Consider the following 21,964-nt stretch of genomic DNA (forward strand, 5'->3'; position numbering starts at 1 on the left):
AAGAATTGAGTGAGCTCACAGTTGGTTTTTTGCATGATAGGCTGCCTGACAGCGAACCCCAGTGGGATTGGTTGCAGTAAACAGTCCATCCCTGAGATCTCTGCAGTGTAGTCACAGGGGCTCACTGTCAGGGCCAGTCAGGTGATTGGTGCTGACAGCAAGCATAGCCTTGTCCCTTTGAAGGCACAGCTACACCTGTAAAAGACTTCAAAGGCGCTTGCTGTAACAACTGATCATATGATTGTTGGTTACGGTGAGTTTTGACAGGTAAGGGAGGCTGCACACCTGTCCGGTTTCCTGTTCTGTCTGTGCAGGGCAGTAACACTGCTATTTGTTGCCTGATGTAGCCATCACTATATTGCTGATGAAAATCAATTCATATGACTCTTTAAATGTTCTTTATTTTTGCATTTAAGATACAAGGCATATATTATTAGCATACTTACCTGGGAATAAGTCTCATTGAACTACTTTGGAGTAGATGTGTCTAGGGTCACACTGTTAAGTCTTTCCCAGTCTTCTCAATAATCTAATCTTCTTTTGTCAGGTTTTCTGTTACATACAGCCGAAATTCTTCATGGTTTTTCTTCTGTGAAGAAGATACAAGAATACATCTTGTAAAGCTACTGAAAATACTTGAAGGATATGACAAGTCTAAGGTGAAGTTAAATTCATTGACTACTTGCATTTTGAGGTAAAAATGGGAAATTTAGATTACTAGCTTAGAAATAGAGATGTTGATTAATTTGCTTTTATATAATGCTCTAAGAATAAAGAAAGCTTTAATGAATAAATAAATTCCCACTCCTGATAGGAGCACTTAATGACTAAAAGTTATGCTGCAGTGGGAACTGAAGGTAATTGATGAACGTAGGTCAAAGAGACTACATGGCATTACGCATTTTTGTACTGACATCCTAAGAATCTTATTCCTCTACTTATCACTGTACTCAAGATCAAACCTTGGAGATGTCCAAGAACAAAACTACCCATGTGCTGTGCTTGAATAGCAGTGGTATTAACAACCAGTTTTTTAAAATAGAGGTATTCACAGTAAGTGGCCATCTAGAAAATTACATACTAGTAGCCTAAATCAATTTGGGGGAAATTGGTAGAAAGCATTATAAAGACCAAAATTTGTAAGCAGTTTTGAACAAGCCTTGCTGAAGAATCAGTCCAGCTTCTACAAAGGTAAGGTTGCCTAATCTAAATGTATAAAAAGGTAAAGGGACCCCTGACCATTAGGTCCAATTGTGGCCGACTCTGGGGTTGCGGCGCTCATCTCGCTTTATTGGCTGAGGGAGCCGGCGTACAGCTTCCGGGTCATGTGGCCAGCATGACTAAGCCGCTTCTGGCGAACCAGAGCAGCACATGAAAACGCCGCCGGAACGGTACCTATTTATCTACTTGCACTTTGACATACTTTCGAACTGCTAGGTTGGCAGGAGCTGGGACCAAGCAACGGGAGCTCAGCCCGCCTCAGGGATTCGAACCACCGACCTTCTGATCGGCAAGTCCTAGGCTCTGTGGTTTAACCCACAGCACTACCTGCGTCCCAATCTAAATGTATAGAATGATTTAAATACATCATCAAGCCTCTAGACATGAATGAACCTTGAAAACGGTGGCAAAAATTTTGCTCCCTCTATTACACTTCATCACTCTTCTTGCATTCACAAAATATTGTGGTATTGTTTCTAAATGGTTTCCAGTGTGTGGCTAAGATAAAGTAATTACCGCATTTGGTCATGGAAAGGTTCTTCCATTAATTGCAGCTAACAACTGTTAATTATATAAACAAGCAGCAGATTAGTGTACACTTACTCATGTTGCTTAGTTGACAAGTTGGTGAATAGAAATTTTAGTGTACGATTAAGATTCAGTATCTGTTCTAATGCCATGCATAGATGAAGACCTGTGATTTATTGGCTAATGACCTATCACTTCCTGGGCCAATGAATAAAACTTTTTACCACTGCTTGAGTGGTATGGGGAAGAAAGTTTGCATATAGACTAACCTTTTCTTGATTCACTAAGGTATGGTAAAAAGTGCTGTCAGACGTGTGTGTGTGTGTGTGTGTGTGTGTGTGTTGCAACTGCGTCAGACCAACACAACTACCTACCTGAATCTGTTCCACCTACAAATATAAAACAGTAAATGACATATATCAACAATGAGTGAAAGACCTCTAGTTATATGAGGAGTAGTTTGCCTATCAAAGTACTGTCTGCTGGTATATATTTATCAATTCACGTGGAAGCTGCATAACACTGATAGACAAAAGTGTCAGTGATGTATCATCAAAAAGGGCATGCAGCATTCCATATTGGGGATTTTTGAAGGAAATGAAAAGTTTATCTGGCCTTACATTTGACTACACAGCTTTGTAAAAAGTATGCACCAGATACTCAACAGTGTCTCTAAAAAAATGAATATCATTAGGGACAAATGTAAGGTTCTACATTGAGGCACAAATAATCAGCTGCACAAATATAGGGGACAGCAGGCTTGCGAAAATGATTGAGGGGGTCTTGGTAGACCACAAACTTAACATGAGTCAACAGTGTGATGAAGCAGTAAAAAAAGTTATTGCTATTGTAGGCTGCATCTACAGTAGTGTCCCGGTCAAGGGAAGTAATACTACCGCTCTATTCTACCTTGGTCAGACCATACCTGGAGTACTGTGTCCAGTTCTGGGCACCACAGTTTAAGAAGGCTGTTGACAAGCTGGAACGTGTGCAGAGGAGGGCAATCAGGGTGACCAGGGGTCTGGAAACCAAGCCTTATGAGGAATGGTTGAGGGTATGTACAGCCTGGAAAAGAGGAGACCAAGAGGAGGTATGATAGCTATCTTCAAATATCTAAAAGTCTGTCACATGGAAGATGGAACAAGCTTGTTTTTTCCTGGGCTGAACCAACAGATATAAGCTACAAGAAAGGAGATTCCAACTAAACATCAGGAAAAGCTTTCTGACGGTAAGAGCTGTTTGACAGTGGAACAGACTCAGAAGGTGGGGGGCTTTCCTTTGTTTGAGGTTTTTAAGCAGAGGTTGGATGACCATCTGTCATGGATACTTCTATTGAGATTTCTGCATTGCAGGTGTTTGGACTAGACCCTTGGGGTCCCTTCCAACTCTACAGTTCTATGATTCTATTATTTTCTCCCACAGGAATATTTTTTAGGAAAAGCGTTACATGATGATGAATCTACAATTATTCACCATTATGCATTTGCAGAAAACCCTACAATTTTTAAATTTCCAGATTTTGCTGCTGGCTGGGCACTTAGTATTCCACTTGTCAAGAAGTAAGAATTTAGTTTTGTGATCTTTCTAAATTTGTTTACTAAATGGTTGGTGTTTGTAAAATGCTCTGGAGAAGTAAAATATTTATGTTAAACATTAAATGTCGCTGTGTTTACATGTATATAAATTGAGATTAGACTCTTTGATCACAAATGAGCTTTTATCCAATGTTAAGTAACTGTAAACACTCTGTTCCCTTTTACTGCATGCACTATCTCACAAGGGTATTATAAAGCACATTAATAAGCAATTACTTCTTCATAAATGTACATGTTGGGAAATAGGTATTTGCATTTAACTTTGTTTTATTACCATATGGGCAAAATTAAATGCTAGCCAAGTATCTTCTAGGGTTTCTTAGTAAAATACCTGGGCAAAAGTTGAGAATATTTAAATGCTACAGATGGGGAACATAAGAAAGCAAGAAATAATTGGCTGCTGAACTGTGGATCTTCTTTGTACGTCTGGAAACAAGTTGCCACAAGACTTACGCTCTTTTTGCTGCAGCAGACTAAAAAGTTGAAACTAGAAGCAAAAATATTTCTTATGGAACTATTTTTAAAATCTCAAAGACTAATCTTCATGTTTAGTTGTGGAGAAATTGACAGTGTGAAAATACTGAATAATGAGCCTTTCTATTACCTAAGCATATGCTTCCATTTAAAAAATAGAACATAGGATTATGTCCTTGGCTGGAGTGGCTGATCCACAGGCCATATCCAACCCCCAGCAGTTTTTTATGCCCCCCACAACACCTGCCAATTTTAAATATTTTTAAAAACTTACTATTTCTTTATTCCTTCTACTGACCATCATTCTTGGTTGTGCCAACAAAGTCCACAAGTCTAGGTGAAAATTTAAAGCCACCTCTGTCTTAGGTATTCAGAATTTATTTTTTCTGTTCACGTGGCAATTGCCTCTAGACATGTAAGCATGTGGCAGAACCTCTTCCCAGTGCAGAAATATTCTTGAAAGAGCACTGCAGCTGCCTCTGCTAGCTCTCTATATCTGGGAGCTGTGATAGGATGGTGCGTATAAAGGCAGTAAAAGGAGGAAGGAAATACATGAAGCAAGGAAAGTGAAAAGTGGAGAAGAGTGGATTGGAATTGAAGTGTACAGTACATGTGCATTGTGCATTGTCTTTTAGGATATTATGTATTCATGCTTCTAGGTAATGGCATGATTGCTGAAAGCATCTAGTTTGTATGTATCCGATTTGTATATGATGTGTGTGTGTGTGTGTGTGTGATGTATAAAAATAACTCATTTTATTTTTATTATGTATTTTACTGCACAGGCTTGCAAAGAGGCTGAAGAATGAACCTTTGAAGTCAGATTTTACAATAGATTTAAAATACGAGGTAAGACCATTCTGTTACACTGAAAATTTTGCTTTTGCTGTTACCTCTCTTGGGTCCATATGATAGGAGGAGGGAAATGATACAAGTGTTTATTTCCTTCCTTTGTTCATTATATGGAATAGTGAAGACCAATATGATACACTAGTAGTGAACTTATTCTCTGAGTGCCAATCCTTATGTATCCAAAACACCATAGCAGGCTCAGGGAGAATCCAAAATATTTTGGGGTGATGGGGATTTAAAGAGGTGAAAAATAGCAACATCCCCAGAACAGCTCACCAACAACTGAGCATGTTTTAACAGCCACAGAATGTATATTGACTGTTGGGAGAAGAAAAATGGGGTGGGGGTGGTAATGGATGGAACGGAGTATACTGAAAATGAGCATTAATGCCTAGCTGGAACTCTGAATATGAGCACTCCATGTTGCAACATTTTCTTTCAGGCTCCACATAGTATTGTTTTAGCCTATGCGGATAATAGGGGACAGGATTCAAAAAGCTACTCATGCAAGGAGCTTGTGCAAACACAATGACTTTTTACTTCTTCGTTTTTGAACAGCAAGTTCCTCCATATCACACACCATTTTTGAAACTCCATGCAGTTTCCAAGGCAGTTTACCATGCTGCTTATGCCTGGCTGGCAAAACAACTCCAAAGCAACCATGAACGCATGGAACTAGACTACTTGTATGGTTCTTTGTATCCTAGCTTGTATTCTGCTCTCCTTGAAATCTGTGTGAAATGCATGGTAAGATACATGTGCACAAACATGTACAGAAGCATTATAAACCTTGGGAATATCTAATTGACATGAATCCAGCTGTGTTAATTGTCACCCAACAAAGCTGATGCAGTCTGCCATCTGTATTCCAGCTGAAATCCATTTTGCTAATGTCCAGAAGAGAATCTAATCATGTCATGTATGCCAAACTTTCCCACTAACTCATGCAATATTGCAGAGACCGTCTTCCACAGTTGTCTGAAAAATAATTGCTGGTAGCAGGGGGAAGGTTCATAAATACTGTATATTCCACATGTTCTCTCCTCTGCAAGATGCCAGTCAGTAGTCCATTTTGGTGCAATGCCTTATTCATGAGCTTTTCAAAGGTGACCCCATATCATCATATCAACAATACAGTGTGGTATCATACAGTACAACCCTTTTAAAAATAGCACATTACATCTTTCATTTATTAGCAAACGGTATAATGAGTTGCAATAGCACTCTTCGTAGGCTGGCAAACTAATTCAGACCTTTTCGGGAGCTCTGGTGCATGCATGGACATGACAAAAAGACTTCTACATTCACCTGAGTGCTGGGATGCACCTGGGAAATGGTTTCAATTCTTCAGGTTTTATTTTTAACCCATCCAGGACTTGCCTGATTCAAATCCAGTCGAGCACCAAAACAGAAAGGACAGGAAAGACTCGTTCAATAACATGGGTAGCACAGTTGTTAAAGCAGAAGTTCTTATTTGATAGCTGTTCACTGCAAGATGTCCTGATTAAAAAGAAAGAAAAGAAAAGATTAAATATGGGACATTTTTATATCTCTCTCCTTCAAAACACAGGACATGAATTCTGACTAACCACAATTAGCACAGATGTGCTGGATGTTAAGAAGTGAAAATTTCATCTCTAGTAGCCTCAGATTGCAAGAGGGGCTTATCTGTCCTATTAGCCAGGAATATATGTCTGAAAATGGAGCAACACATATATGTGTAGGTCTTCCTTCTTCACTTGATTTAATAATGTTCAGATTGGGGACAAGGGCACTTCTAGTGGCAGCTGGGAATCTACGCTTGTAGAATTGCAAGCTACATTTAATAGTAATGTGATATATATTTAAAGGTTAGCATTCTTTTTCCTTTTCCTGTGACAATTTATAGTAACACTAGGCATTATTGAAAGTGAAGGGAGTTGTGATCTGCTCCTGGGCACTCAAAAGCATCTGATGCCTTGGGTCATTATTTCATTCCTGTTCCTTTCAACCACATTCAGTATGCTGCTGTGCCTTTCCAGATGGAATATAATTCATTTTTACTATATTCTTTTACAGCTCTTCTTTTGGGTGTATTAATTCTTCCTTTTAAGGATACATGCTGAGCCTATTGTGGATTTTTTTTACAATTAATCTTTCCAGGGTTCCTTCCCCCCCTACCCAGTATGAATCATAAGATGTCCTATTCCCATTGCTTTCTAACTTTTAACAAGCCATGAGCGTCATGAGTTCTTTGCTCGTTACTGTTAAAGACTGGAAATTATCTAGGTCTTAGGACGTCTGTGGGACAAAAGCACTTGATATAAAAATTACAAAGCAGTCAGCTCAGTCCTTAAAATTTTCCACAGGTGCAAAAGAAGATTGCACACCTATTTATCTTATGAAGTTCTCTCTGTGTTACATTGCCACATTGTGAAGTAGTATCACGAAAGCACACTAATGCAGTAGTCAAAATACACATAGTTTTAAAATGTGTCTCTTACAAATGTCTTTTTCTATTTGATTGATTTCCCACAAATTCAAATGTTCAAATGTTAGAAGTAGCTGCAGGGAAGAATGCGTGTCTGCACAGCTGTGAACATTTGCCAACCTTCCCAGACATCTGTTCTTGTCAGTCTTAACTAAACTTATTTTCAGTTTGTGTTTTCCTCTTCCCAAGCTGGGAATAAACAATAGTCACTGAACATATGTGATGTCTCATGAGATGGCAGATACATTGGTTGGATGTAGGGATCTGTGAAAAGATTAGTGATGCAGGTGAATTTGCAGTTGGTGGAGTTTGAATTAGAAACTCCCCCAATTTGAAAAGCCTCACTCTGCTTTGAGCTGAGCTGGACACCTGTAAATGAGGGTCCAGTTCAAAATTGAATTTGCTCCTGCCCCAGCACTAGCCATTAGGGTTGGGTGCTATATCGTCCAAAACGGGTTTGAAGTCCATATTGTGATAACTGGTTTCATAATTTTTTGACCTGGCAATATATCATGAATCATTGTGTATGTGTTATGCAAAAATCACAGTGTGGGAAAAGCCATGAAGCAAGATATTGCCCATCCCTACTAACCATCCCTCCATCTCTAACCAAAATTTGTACTCTTCTCTGAGAAGAGAACTGTTAGGGTCCTCTTTGGAACAGATTTTGAGAGTTGTCAGGGGAGAATGGAGACAGGCAAAGCCTCATTGCACAAATAGAACTTTACTAACAGAGTGTTGGATACAGCACTCTGTCTCCAGCAAGCCCTCTCCAAGGGCCTGTTAGCCCTTATTAGATGCATAGGAAGGCTCCTAGAACAGTACAGTCTGCACTGAATAGCAGCACCGCTCCAGTGTTATTTATCAAAATTTATTTGAAAATAAATAAATATATCTCATAAAATATAACAAGGCAGCTTACAACATATAAATCACAATAAAATCAGCCTATAGATATCTGTAAAACATAATTAAAAACATCAGTAGATGCTGGAAATCTTTCCTAGTTCTTCCTGGAGATGTCAGGTATTAAACCTGAGGCCATCTGCATGCAAAGCATGTGCTGTAACACTGAGCTATAGACCTTATTCTTCTTAAAGAGACCTTTTTTTTGCTTGGGATAGGAATGGAGGCACAATGAATAAATCTAGGGTGATTGAAAGGAGAGGTTCCTGGTGCTTGACATGATATATCTGTGGTTTTATTGGGAGGAGAGCAAGTAGTTTATCAGTAGTATACTACTGTACACCTGCACACATATAATTATTCACATAAGCTCTGGTTTAAAACTTCAAAACTCTTTTATACCACAAGATAATATATCTTAGTGTAGTTCTCCCATCTTTTTTCTAACTTATTATACCGAAAGCCATTTGCATTGAATTTTAATAGAATGAATATATTTCAGCATTAATTATACTTTTTTGTGTATTTTGAAAGATTGCGCTTTATATCTGGGAGAAAGGCAGTGGACCACATCTCACCCCAGTGCCTGAGTTCTGTACAGAAGACTTTGACTCTCCTAATGCTGCTCACTGTGCCACTACATTTGCTAATTTCCTCCCACTTTGTGTAAGTATTTTCTGACTGTCTTTTTCCTGTAAAAAGATGTAAAGAGATCTTGGCTTGGGCTGGAAGTTTGCAAAAATAACTCTATTTTCTTTTTGCCATTCCTGGCAGTGTTGTGATCTTGTTTATGGAACGAACATTGCTATTTACAGCTACTGTTATTGATCTATTTGCATACCCCTATGGGTATTGTAATTTGCCTGTCTAGGCATTTTAATTAATTCTTTTATTTTGAGTCCTATCCTACCTTTCTGCCAAAGCATCCAAAGCAGCCACAATTTTAAAATACTAAAACAAATGCATTATGTAAACAAAGAGTAACAAAGTCCTCTCAGGCCAACTGGGAGCTGTTGATGCAAGAGTTTACTTCCCTCGGCTCCCACACTTCTGCCTTTCCTGAGGGCACACAGATCTCTCTTAAGCACCGCTAGGGAAGGTAGGGAAGGAGCTGCCCCAACAATATAATATGGTAATGAGGTTGGGTGGCCATCTGTCATGGATGCTTTAGATGAAATCCCTGCATAGCAGATGGTTGGACTAGGTGGCCCTTTGGATCCCTTCTGAGTCTACGAATATATATGTTTTTGAAAGAAGAAGCGCAAAGAAAGTGGGGTGGTGGTGAGAAGGGCAGAGAGTTAGATAAATTTTAATATAACAACAAAACAGTAAAAATCACATATTTTATAAAATAGTTTATTACAATATTAGTTGCTTGGATGGGGATGGGGTCAGAATTCCATATACAAACTCCAGAAGTCATGAAGCCTCTTCTAAAAAAAACTACACTAGCACTATATGTCTACTCTGCTCCTTATTTATTCGTGGCGGGGAGAAAAAAATTAAAAACCGTATAATTTTATATTTGAGTGGGGCACATACGGGTACATGAACAAAAAACGTGGCTGGCTGCCCTGGTACATCTAGTGTGAGTGGAGAGGGGAAATGAAAAAGTGTGTGTATACTTTATGTGGAGTCACAGGCAGACTGAGATTTTTCAAAACGGGAAACATCTGAAGATATAAGAAGCTAAAAGGGTGGGTACTTTGGACTCTTGAGAAGAGCTGGGGAAGATGGCTGGAAGCAGCAAACAGAAGGAGAAAGGGAAAGAAAGCTGGCTTCTGTAAAGGATTAGCTATTTTGGCCCATGATTTTCTGTTGTTTTGCTGTTATTTAATACTGAACTGTTCACTGTTGGTTGTAAGGATTGCAAGAATGCAGTGTATGAGAAACTCTTTGAACAGTGGAAAGGGCTAAGTATTTATTATTTATTCACTGGCTGGCTTACATTTCTTTCCCCTTCACTATTTATTGATTTATTTCCCACAAGCCTTTCAACCTCTGTGCCCTCAATTTCATTGTTCTCTAAGCAAGTCCATAGTCCTTTGGAAAATAGTTTGGTATGTGTGTGTTATTAACTCATAATGAAAGTCCATCCATTTTATTAAGCTCTTAAGAGAAAATGAAGACCAGTTCCATTTTTTTATTATTGTCTTGATTTAAGGAAGGCAAATGCCAATTATTATTTCCTGTTCATTCTTTACCTACTGTGAGGCTGTTTTATTAAAGACTGTAAATGTGTGATGTCCTATGTTCATAGGACTGTGTGGAAGTGAGCTAACAAGTGGACCATTAACAAACATTTTGCAGAATGGCATTCTGCAGCATTTGTCAGTCAGCTAGGCGTTCCTCCACAATGCTGCATTTTCCATTCCTCCCCCCTTGTCCTATTTTTTATTTACCCCCAGCATTCTCTAGCCACTGAACACACTGTCCTCAATGAGCTGCTTTGGAAGTGCCTCCCCCTCATTTAGGTTCCTTGCCTCCAAATATTTTTGAACTTCTGCAAACCATAGGGTTTCCCTGGGCTTACCGATACTGTCCCCTTGTGCATGTATAGTGCCATTGGCCATGTAAGCCCCAGCAGTCACCTCTAAAGTTAAGAAATAGAGGAAATGATTATGACAATTTCCATCTTAGTCTGTCACAGCAAAACCAACAAAGTGTCTTCTGACACTTTCTATCTGTTGGGTGCCACACAAACTCCTTATTTTGGGGTTAATAGTGTGTGTGTGTGTGTGTGTGTGTGTGTGTGTGTGTGGCGCTGAGGTCAAAGTGATGTTAGGCCACATCCTTAGCAAGAACCTGACAAACAGCTTCTATCAATTGCTGCTGTGGACCTAGACCCCATAGGAGTGCCACTAGAACTGTGCTGCTAGTTTCCTATGACCATTAAAAAGCCCTCTTGCCATGTGCCAAACATCTGCTGGAACTGGGGACATCCAGTTAGTACAGATGTTGGCTGATCAAAGGAAAAGGGCTAAGCCCCCACTGGGTTTCTTGAAATCCCTTGGGCTTGCCTTAAAGTAGCTGTTTTGACTCCACCAGTCATATGAATGATTGGATGATCCAGCCAAAGAAAAGTACATCAAAATCACACCAATTTCCATGGGAAAGTTAATCACATGCTTATATCCCTCCTATTGAAATAGTGGGACTTTTCAATACCACCATTCATACCTTTGGGCTGTATTATGCCTTCAACCTTCACAACCCTACAGTTAAATATTTCCTTTTGTTCATTTGCTTTCCTTATGTGTTGCAACCGACTTCAGTCAGAATTTCAATTAGAATTTTAGTGGATAATGCTGCTAGGCAACATTGATAATTTTGAATTTTGAAAGTATATCTTTTTATGTTGCCTTAAACTGCTTTTTAATGTAGATTTTAGAGCTATATCTTGAGGGTCTCTTTACAACAGCTTGTTCATTCAATATAAACCTGAATGTTGAAAAATGTAGTTGACATTTTATTTTTAGGGAGATCCTGTGAAGAAAACAGATATCTTTGTTGCTGTAAAAACATGCAGGAAATTCCATGGAGACAGAAGTAAGTTCCATATTTAAGGATATCTTTATATAATTTCTGCAACTAATTTAAGCTAAATAAAATTTTGAATGCAGTATGGCCCCTTTTTGGTTTTGAATATTCATTTGTTGAAATTTTAATGTTGGAAATAACTTGTGGAGAGATTATGTGAAGTAGAGGGAAGTAAGTAAAAATATCATTTCCACTGAAAGTAATTAGTCAGTGAAGTTTTCAAAACTATGTTGTAAATCACATATGCTAGAATTATTGGTCTGGCTTCTAAAATGTGTTCCCATTGCTTTTCATGACCTATTTAGAATGTTTTATCTGAGCAACAATGAGGAAATGTTCACTTTTTAAGAATTTAGCATGTTTCTGAAGACATTTGGTCTTTGAATCTACCTTCAGATTGCTACCAGGAACTAACTGAATATAATGGGGAAAGCCTTTTTATTTCCTAGGCTTATTTTGAGGCTATTGGTATGAAAGTTGCAAAGCCTTCTTCAAACTTAAAAATACTAAACGTATGTGTCAGGGACTCAGCGGGAGCGCAGGGAGGAGAGGAGATGGAAAGCGAGGGGGAGCAATCCGAGGGCAGCGTAGGAGAATATGACAGCAGCCCGATAGATTCCATGAGCCTCTCCAGCGAATCGGAAGATTCACAGAAGGGGGCGCCGATGGGCAGGGCAAGGGGCGACCCAAGGGGGACACCCCAGAAGCAAGGGGCCAGCGGGGACTCCCAGAGCACCAGTTGCAAATCAGGACCAGCTTCCCCACCAGAGCGTAGTGGGGGGGAGGAGTCCCAGGTGTCAGAGCCCACATATGCACCACCAGCGAGAGAAGATGAGTCAGGGTGGACCACGCCTCCATCGGAGAGCGAGTTAACGGTTAAGAGGAAAGTTGCAGGCTGGGCGCGCGCGCCAAGTTCAAAGGTACAGGCGAGCGGCACAGAAGGTAGCCCGGATAGGGAACCAGGTCCTAAAGCCCGCCGGAAGGAGGGGCAAGAATCGTCAGGGTCAGCGTCAGAGGAGTCGAGGAAGGATGAGACCCTAGCGGGCAGGAGGGCCCAGAGGAGAAAGGAATTTAGGAAGAGGTGGAGCAAAGCGAGAGTCTTAAACTGGTGTGGAGGGGGAGGAGACTCAGACAGGACTTCGCCGGTCTAAGCTTGGGACGTAGAGCTGCACGCTGCGGCTTTGAAATGGAGACTGAATCTCAATAAAGACTTTTGTACATAACTACAGCCTAGCGTTGGTCCTCTGTGAGCTGGGACCTGGAGGCAGCTCTGACAGTATGCGTTAGAAGTATTGGTTGGTTGCTCGAGAGCAATCAGGCAATATGCTTCAATAGCCTGCTTTAAAGGTTTCTTATTGATGATAAAAACCATTAGAATGCAGAGCGCCTCTATTCCGTGTCTTGCTCATTCACTGGCAGAATCTGAGAGTGGGCGGTCCTTAAACCTTCCCCAGCAGAGTAGTTTTTTGATCCCCAGTCAGCGCCTCCCCTCTCAGCACAGAAGCCTACTGCACAAGGAAGGCGTGGGTAACGGAGGACCTCTCTCCTCCCCGCTTTGCTCAGGCAAGGTGTCCTGGCACTGCCTTGCCTCCTCCGAGCCCTGCATCTCCTCTCCACTAGAGGTGTGGCTGCCTGCCTCCGCTGAGGAAGTGCTGCTTCCCACGATCTTTGGGGGCTCTCTGTAATCCATACGGCTTTTCCCCTCTCGCCCCTGCGCCAATGGCAGTTCCCTGACAGTATGGTAATTTTAAAAGCAGCTACTAAGACTGGACAGAAGTTTTACATTTTATGTCTTCCATAAAAAAACCCAAAGAATATTTACATCTGTGGTTCCATTCAGGTTCCTTGTAAATGTAAGACAGAGCAAAACCAAGTTGGTGACTATATCCCCAGAGTATTTCAAAGGCATATATATGTATCTGAATACACACCAGGGAAGCTTATTCTAAGCTGCAGCCTTTCCTAAGAAGTCGGTTTCTTTTTCCCTGGCCCACAAAAAGTACTCTGTGCCTCTTGGGTATGATTTGACAGTAAATCCTGGGATAAAATTTGTCTTGCTGTATTTATTCATTGCCTTCCAAACTGAAAGGGGGGTTCATATTTGGGTTAGCGTTTGAGGCTTGGTTCTAAACATTGTATTCAATTCAGTTCAGTGATCTTGAATGTGATAATTGGTCACATTGATACTGAAAGATATTGGATGTCATAAAGCCAGGCCACCTGCCTTGGTCTCTCCTAGTCAGAAAATGAGAACCTTGATTAATATATACTCTAGTTGTTAGAATATTCTTTTTCCCTTTACCCATTAGTCAGTGGGATATTCCATAAAGTATATTTTATTGCAGTGGGGAGTAGAGAATTTGTGACAAAAGCTGGAAGATATATTGGTTAAAACTGGGCGAAGCGTGACATGGAGTGAATGCATGGACTAAAAAGCCTTTAAATGTGTTGTCTGGTGGATGGTCTTGGTGTTTCTTTGAAATTCAATATTCCTTATTTGTGAATAGAGAGAGCCACAACCTTGAGCTATTCAACATTCAATAAGATGGTGGGAAGGCATTATCTTTTCATCCATTAGCTATTTTTATATCTTCTTAGCCACCTGTAGAGGATAGAGTTGTCTGAAAAGCAGGGGGGAAGTACATTTCAGACATTCTGCATCAATCTGTATGTGAAAGTGATGATGGTTTACATCTACAAAATAGAGATGTTTCATTTTTGAGATGCATTGAACATGTGACACTGAAAGAAAACCGTAGGGGACCAGCATACCTAAAAAACAAACCTTGGAAAATTCACCATATATTTTTTTTTCTAATATACATTTGTACTTTATTGCCATCCTTCAAAAAAAAAAAGTAATAACAGGATTTCCCTAACAATTTCAGAGGAAAATATTTACTAGTGACATTGTATTGCTAGTTGAATGATTTTTTCTTTCACAATTACTGATATACGTAAGTTAATGTTGTTGGCCTCTGTCTGCCTCGAGAGGCAATGGACTGCGCCTGTGGGGTTGAAGTCAAACTGCTGGAGGATCACAGAGCCTGGTGTGGCTGCAGAGACTGGTAACTCGTAACTGCTGCCTCCTGTATTGTTGCTGTGTTAGCTGCACTGAAGTGCATATGGAGGTCCTGGGCTGCCCAGGCAACCAATTCCCCCCCCCCCTGCCCCCAGTCTCACCAATGTAATCCAAAGGAAAACAGAGCAATACATTTGGTACCTGCTTGGCCGCAGGAGTTTTCGGAAGGAGGTGTAAAGTCTCCAACCAACTATTCTAGAAAGTCCAGATTTGTGTAGGGTGTATTCCTAGGCCTTTTCTTCTATATGTTAGGATTCTTGCTCCGTGTTTGCAGTCATGGGATTGTTGTCTATCACATGATGGTGCATGTTTTCATTCCACGTAGTGGGAAGTGACGGAGACAGGATGTTTGTGTTACTGTGTTCCATGAAGTGGGACTATTGGCCTTTGTTCTTTTTCTCTTTGCTGTCTGATGAGAAAGAGGAAGGAGCTAAGTCAGAATGCTCCGAGTGTATTATATTTAAATAAATGTAGATTAGCCAAAATGCTGTGCTACTGAGTTCTGTTACGCAAACTGCGAATACTCTGCTGATCCCTAAGTGTGCTGATGCTTCTTGGTATCAGTCGCTGTGATGTTCAGGCTGAAGAAAGCTTTAGAAGCTCCCGAATGATCGACCAGGAGGGAGAGAACATGCCAGTCGGGCATGTGTCTCTACCAGGGTCCTACACAAGAGTAGGACGATCCTAACAGTATTCATATATAGAAGTGTGTTATAGAACCAAGCTGTATAAACATTAAAGATTTCACTTTAGCAAGTGTTGGGATTGAAGAACAGCTTTGGACCAGATGGCATTTCTTATTGATGGCAGCTGCATAAATTTTTCCTTCATCACATTTGTCATGTATTTCATGCATCCTTTGGATGTCAAACAGTGACTAGTTTGGTAGGGTGTAAGGCAAACTAATCCAGCTGTGTCCCATTTTGAGGGAAATCAGCCTTTGGTGTTTTTCTCTGCCCTCAGTGATATTCTTACTTACATCCCTCTTCTTCATATAATCTCATCACAAGTCATTTCCAACATTAACATTTCAACAAACGAATATTCAAAACCAAAAAAGGGGCTGGCTATAGAGATGATGATACATCTTCAGAAATCAAATTTTGAAGTTATGTTGGCTCACAGAAGTTGTTCTGTGCACTCACTGATTTAGCTGAATGCAGCCCTTGGTAGTTTGGCCATGAATCCGTAACTTGAATGTTTTTCACTGTGGTAGCTGGTACACTTTCCTGAGCAATGAATTGCATGCACTCCAACATGTTTACCTTAGAATCTGGGACATGACCCTGCTTCTGGATGAGTCACATGACCCATGTGAGATGAAGGAGCCTCAAAATGTGTGTTTTGGGCAAGACATGTAGGGTCGCAACCTCATGCAATATCACAGCCCTTTGTGTTTTGGGGCTCTGTGATCATGCATTTTTGGGAGCCGTGCTTAGAACATGGTGCCCCAAACCATAAAGATAAAGAATCCCACAATGGCCTAGTTCACACATCATAGTAAACAATAGTGAATGATTTGCCGTAAATGTTCCAAGCTAGGAGGTTCTGCTCCTCCCTGTTTGTGCTGGGGCCAACCACAATCCGTAGCTTACTCTGTTTTGTCCAAACCAGGAACTGTGATTTGCTTCACTCCTAACAAATCACAATCTATAGCCAAGGGTTGTTCTTGACTTGCAGATCGTAGTTTGCAGAGGTGCCAGCTTCTCAGCTTGACTGAGGCGCCCCAATGCAACATCCTGATGTCATGTGACATCCTAAGGAGCCAGGGGGCGAAGCCAAATGCCTTCTGAACATTGAAGGGGTATGGCCCCCTCAAAGAAACACATTGGGGGCCCCTCGAAGGGCTTCATTCCCTAGGAGTTGGCGCCTATGGTAGTTTGATAGAAGTGAAACAAATAGTAATCCCTTGTTTGATGTTGCCAGGGATAATTTGCTTCCTCCCAGCACAAGACATGGGGCAAAGCAAAACTGGAGCAATTAACTAATGCACAGCAAGCCATGCTTTATATTTTACCATGACATGCAAACAAGGCCACTAAACCCAGAATAAAACAGCAGTCCAGGGTAATAAAGGCAAGCCATAAAAGGTCATAGAAGCCGGGGTTTGTTTGTTTTTTGGTGTTTTTTTTAAAGACAGATAACCTGGCAGCTAAATGATAACATGATAATAGCACAAAATGATAAATTATAATGTGTGTACAAGGCAAACAGAACCAGTGTGGTTACAATCACTGGAGTAGGACTGGGAAGGCCCAATTTCAAGTGGTGATCCAGTCATGAAGGTCACAGAGTGACTTTGGGCCAACTATTTCTCAGCCTGACCTAACTCAGACAGCAAATGTGAAGATAAATTTGGGGGTGGGTTAAAACCATGTACTCTCTTGGGAGGAAAGGGTGGGATATAAATATAAATAAATGAACAAACATTCCCAAGTTGCAGGTTCCAGAACCTTGCAGTGGGGAATTAAATTTTACAACATCCACACAACATTCTAGTTTGAATGTAAAGATCCATTCCTAGATGAAATTATACGAAATCAGAAATAAATGAATAGCAGTCCTGAAAGTACTTGTATAAAATGTGTACTCAAGATGGATGATCTTCTAGAAGAAAAGTCTAAAAATTGTCCTTGCTAAATAGCTTTTGTTGCCTGGTCTGCATGCAAGCAAATTTCCTGCTATCAAATTTGCTATGTTACCAAGCGGTATGCAAAATACATAGTCAACAAAAGCATAAAATCTAGCCAAAATCTGTAAATATAATTAAAACTAATAGTGCAGTTTAATCTAGCTGTAATAAATTACGAAAGCAACTTAAAAAAATTACAGTACTACTGCTTCATTAAAATACCATTGCAATCTTAAAACATCCCTAAACTTTATACATTTATAACTCCTAGTTGGTTAAACATATTAGTGGTTATTATTTAAGCAAAATAAGGGACAGCAACAAATCTGTTTACTTAAGGTTCTGCTTCATGCTCATGCGTAATACTGAATCTGCTGTAGAAAAACCACCATTATGCTTTGGTACCTAGTCTTTGGCTCATTTGAGGCATTGCACCAAACAGTGGTTTCCACTAACCAATGTATTTAGAACTCAAGCAAAGTTTGAGCTTCCAAATATACAGGTAAATTTAAAGGTGCTTGTTTGCTTCTGTTTTCTGTGGGGTTTTTTTAAAACTCAAGTCTTTGAGTATAGTAGCTCCAAGTTTGCTGAGAGAAGGCAACAGTTGTAACTGTGGTTTGCCTATTAATACAAAAAAATAATATTGTAGCACAAACCAGGGTTTTCAGAATTATTTTTTGAGTTTGATTTTCTGGCCAGAGTTTACTTTTCTGGCTAATTGCAAACCATCTGTAGTCAAATCAGACATCATTCTAAACCATAGCTCAGTTTCTTTAATCATTGCCCATATTAATTCAGACAATCCTAAGCAATGTGATTGGGGAAAGTGCAAGGTTTTGTAATATTTTCAGAATTTTATTTTATTTTATTTATACCAGTTTATATACTGCCCTCTTATGCTGTGCAGCAATATAAGAACATAACTCAAGAAGGTTAAGTGTTCAACTAATTTTGTGGCTTATTTTAATGAAGCATTGTTTAATAACCTTTCTAAATGCTTACCAATAATCAAACTTTAAAGTTGCATGGGTTTAACTTTTGCATACAATTTGTCTTTTTGATGCAAGAAAATGAGCATCCTACAACTGGAGTGTTCATGTTCTTGTGGTTTTTTAAAAAAATGATGCTGATTAAAACAAGACAAAAAATAAACTGCTATGTTACAGCTAGCCAAAATGATAAAGGCAAGTTGAAAACGAAGCTATAGATTCACAGTCTTTCACTATCATGTAACACCTTGAAGACTGAGGAAAATACTTGAACTTTCCTCATAGTTTCCAGTGTTACCCAGTGGAGGGTAATCTTTCTCAGGAAAGTGAAAAATTAATGGATGCTAGCTTTCAAGAGCTCCTTTTGAAAAAGGAGCTCTTCTGGTAAGCCATTTTTCCTTTTTTAGCTGCTCAAAATTATATCCATGCAGCATGCCGGTTGGGCATTTATTTCTATGAAAATACAGGGATTGGGGTTTTTTCTGCTGTATGTTTTGACATGCCCTTGAATTTTGGTAGATGTATTGAATGATCAAGACTGAATGTGCCAGGAGTCTCCTTCCTTTTTTGTGAGGGAGAAATTGTTTGCACCTGCTTAGGATTTTACATGGTACATACAGTGTATTTCATTGCTCAAGGAAAAACAGAATCTCTCCTCACCTCCAAGAAAAGCCTTGGTGAGTGGGCGGGAGACTGTGAGACATACTTATCCAACAGAAGGTGCTACACAGACATAGTGGTTCCTAGGACAAGGGGGCAAAGCAGGAAAAAAAGCTCAGCCCTGGTTGGTAACAAATCTGTCTCCAGTATGTTGGCAGGGAGGAGGGTAGGGCCATTCCCATCATCTAAGCTTAAAACTAGACATATGGCTGGCAGCTGACAAAGCAGCCCATCTCTCTCTCCCTGCTTATCCTCTGATGGTCACTAGTAATGCAAAATGCATTACAGATTTCTTTGCCCACAGGTGTCAACCAATGAAAGGGAACCTTGTGACACCATCACGTCATGAGATGCATTTGATATTCCTAGGTGTTTGGGGTAGCAGAAATGGGGATGCTGCTTTCAGTAGCAGCCACATGTGCCGTAACATCTAATTTTGGCCTAACAGGGCTGCCTCCAGTTACCCTATTACTTTAATAACCTGGTTCAGATATACAAGTCTCAGCATATTAAGCCCATATATGAATCTTGTGCCTGCATGAGCCATCATTGTGCCATCCTTTCCCTCCTCTCTTCTGAGATTGAAGGCTTTTTGGATTACTTAACCATAATTTCCTGTTTTGTTTGTCTCATCACATCTGAACAGTTTAGTTAGCTTCAGATCCTTCCCCCCACCCCCCAAAAAACTGGTAACCATAGTGCACTGAGAAGGGAGGAGAGAAGATTGGTGAATATCAGTTGTTGGTAAGCTGAGAAACATCCTAATGTCCAATTTCAGTTTGGACTATAAGCACTGTTTTGCCAGCGTGTCAGTATGCTTGTTTTCCCCCCCAGTACCTATTGTAAAGCAGACCTGGGAAAAAGAGGCCGCTCTTATTGAATACTACAGTGATTATGCAGAAAGTTCAATACCCACTGTTGATTTAGGAGTGCCAAATACTGATAGAGGTAAGTTTTAACACGATGTGATATTATTTTGCATGAGTTATACAGTGTTTTCATAACAGAATTTGCACAAGATGATGAGCTGCCTAATTTATTTCCCATGAGGTGGCCTGTGAGTCTGCCAATGAGATAAGGAGGCACAAAGACAAGACTCTTTTCGTGGGACTGATTACAGTGCGATTCAGTTGGAGGCAGCACCAGCAGGTGCTCTACCAGTTTGGGAGTGCAGAGGAGGAAATTCCTCCTACTTTTGCTGCTGCTGCTGCATACATTCATCATGAATCAGTGCAGTGTGAAAATAGCAGCCCTCTATTCTGCTCATCTGCCTGCCTTTGCGAAATCAGCATTCAGGACACCAGTTTCCTCCTTCTTCCCATACCTGTTTGCATGATTGCAAATTCTGCCTTCTGACTGAACAAGACTAAGGAGAAAGGTGGAAGGAGGCAGGTGCTTGGAAGAAAGAAGGAGAGAAATCAGCTGATAGGTGTAAAGAGGCTGAGAGAGGAAGAAGCCAAGGACCAAGGAAAAAACAAATTTGGAAAGGATTGAGGAAAGAAAGGGAGACCTAAGAACCACCGTGATTTGAGCCTAGTTTTAGATGCCCGTTTGAAATTGCTGGATATCAAAAGTGAGCAAGAATGGTCAGCTTTGCATACACACCTACTCCATGGCATAGAGTCCTCCTGGGCCCACTCCCTGCATGCCTCAAGCCCTCCATGCCCACTGCTGAAGGGGCATGGTAGGGTGCAGCAGGCAAGGTCCAACCCAGTATGTAAGAGTTTGACAGGCTGGGGTGCCTCCAAATTATGTCATACTCTTTATTGCAGGAAATCCATATATTTATATATCTGAATGATGGGGATAAAGGTGCATCCCAGCCCTAATCTGAACACATGACAAAGATTATTTTGAAGAGTGTTAAGATTGCTTTTTATAATCATCACACTATATGTCTAATTATTGAATTCCTTTACTTTTTTGTGTTTCGTGTCTAGGTCATTGTGGGAAGACTTTTGCCATTTTGGAAAGGTTTCTAAAGCACAGCCCTGCTGCAACACCTTGGTTAGTCATTGTGGATGATGACACTTTAATAAGGTATGCATTTCAGAATTAGATGAAGCTAAACCGTACGTTGCTTTACAAGTCAACTTGTTCAAAAGTCACTATTGCAGAGCTAACAGGCAGTGTGCAGTTTCCAAGTGAAACAAAAAGCATGAACATTTATGAGTCAATGCAATATTTTCCTGTCGTACAGGAAATCCAAGCAACGTAACAGTAAATTAAAAGCATCTCTCAAATGGTAGATTAAAAAAACAATTGGATACATGAAATGCTCATTGTGGCAGAAAATTGGATTCGTGTCTTGCAGGATGGTAAATTGGCAACATTTTTCCATCGCTGGGATTTGTTACTCCAAATGAACTAGAAGTTATGACTGGGAGACAACAGCAGCAGTACAGGAAAATACCATATGTTTTAATTCCTGGTGTATTTTGAGTAAAACTCTTGTTCAAGTTGAAGAGTTTTCCGAATTCTTTTGGTGTCCACAGCCAAAAAACATCTTTGTGTCTCTGAAGATAAGACAGCTGACCTGTTCAAAACTACTTTGCAAAAGGGTAACTTTTGCATAACATAGTGAATGGCAAGTTGTACAAGGAGAAGCCTCCATCTTCTGTTCCCTCTGCTCTGCCTCCCAGGCCTTTCTGGAAGATATGGGGATGTTCCTGAACAGGTTGGGGAGGACCTTTTCCACTCTTGCAACTTGGGATCCAACTTGCAACTGTCTTTTCCCCACATAGTTGCTGTTTTTTCTCCTTACATATTTTTGAAGCTTTTTTTATCCTGGGTGATCAGATTCTGTTACACTGAAATATTGAAATAAATAAAATAGTACTATCCTCAAAGGTCAGGATTATAATATTAAAAATTGAGTCCAAGTTAAAAGATGAGAAACTTAAAGCTAACAATGTACGACTGACAGTTGAATTTTCTCGTTAATTTAAGGGAAAGTATACCATTTACTGATTGCATGAGAGCAAAAAAACACACAAATGGGTATACAGAAATAAC

General features: G+C 40.2%; 1 protein-coding gene across 7 annotated transcripts in view; it reads left to right on the forward strand.

Moving 5' to 3' along the window:
- B3GLCT (beta 3-glucosyltransferase) overlaps positions 1 to 21,964 on the forward strand; it is an 81,413-nt gene that overhangs the window by 37,768 nt on the left and 21,681 nt on the right. For all 7 annotated transcript variants that reach the window (XM_079973862.1, XM_079973866.1, XM_079973865.1 and 4 more), the window contains 7 exons: positions 548 to 659; positions 3,172 to 3,308; positions 4,604 to 4,667; positions 8,581 to 8,712; positions 11,526 to 11,595; positions 19,784 to 19,897; positions 20,890 to 20,989. In XM_079973862.1, coding sequence (XP_079829988.1) covers positions 548 to 659; positions 3,172 to 3,308; positions 4,604 to 4,667; positions 8,581 to 8,712; positions 11,526 to 11,595; positions 19,784 to 19,897; positions 20,890 to 20,989 — 729 coding nt within the window. The remainder of the gene's footprint in view (positions 1 to 547; positions 660 to 3,171; positions 3,309 to 4,603; positions 4,668 to 8,580; positions 8,713 to 11,525; positions 11,596 to 19,783; positions 19,898 to 20,889; positions 20,990 to 21,964) is intronic.

Source organism: Podarcis cretensis (genome assembly GCF_951804945.1).
Source record: "Podarcis cretensis genome assembly, chromosome: 4".
In the NCBI taxonomy this organism is placed as follows: domain Eukaryota; kingdom Metazoa; phylum Chordata; class Lepidosauria; order Squamata; family Lacertidae; genus Podarcis; species Podarcis cretensis.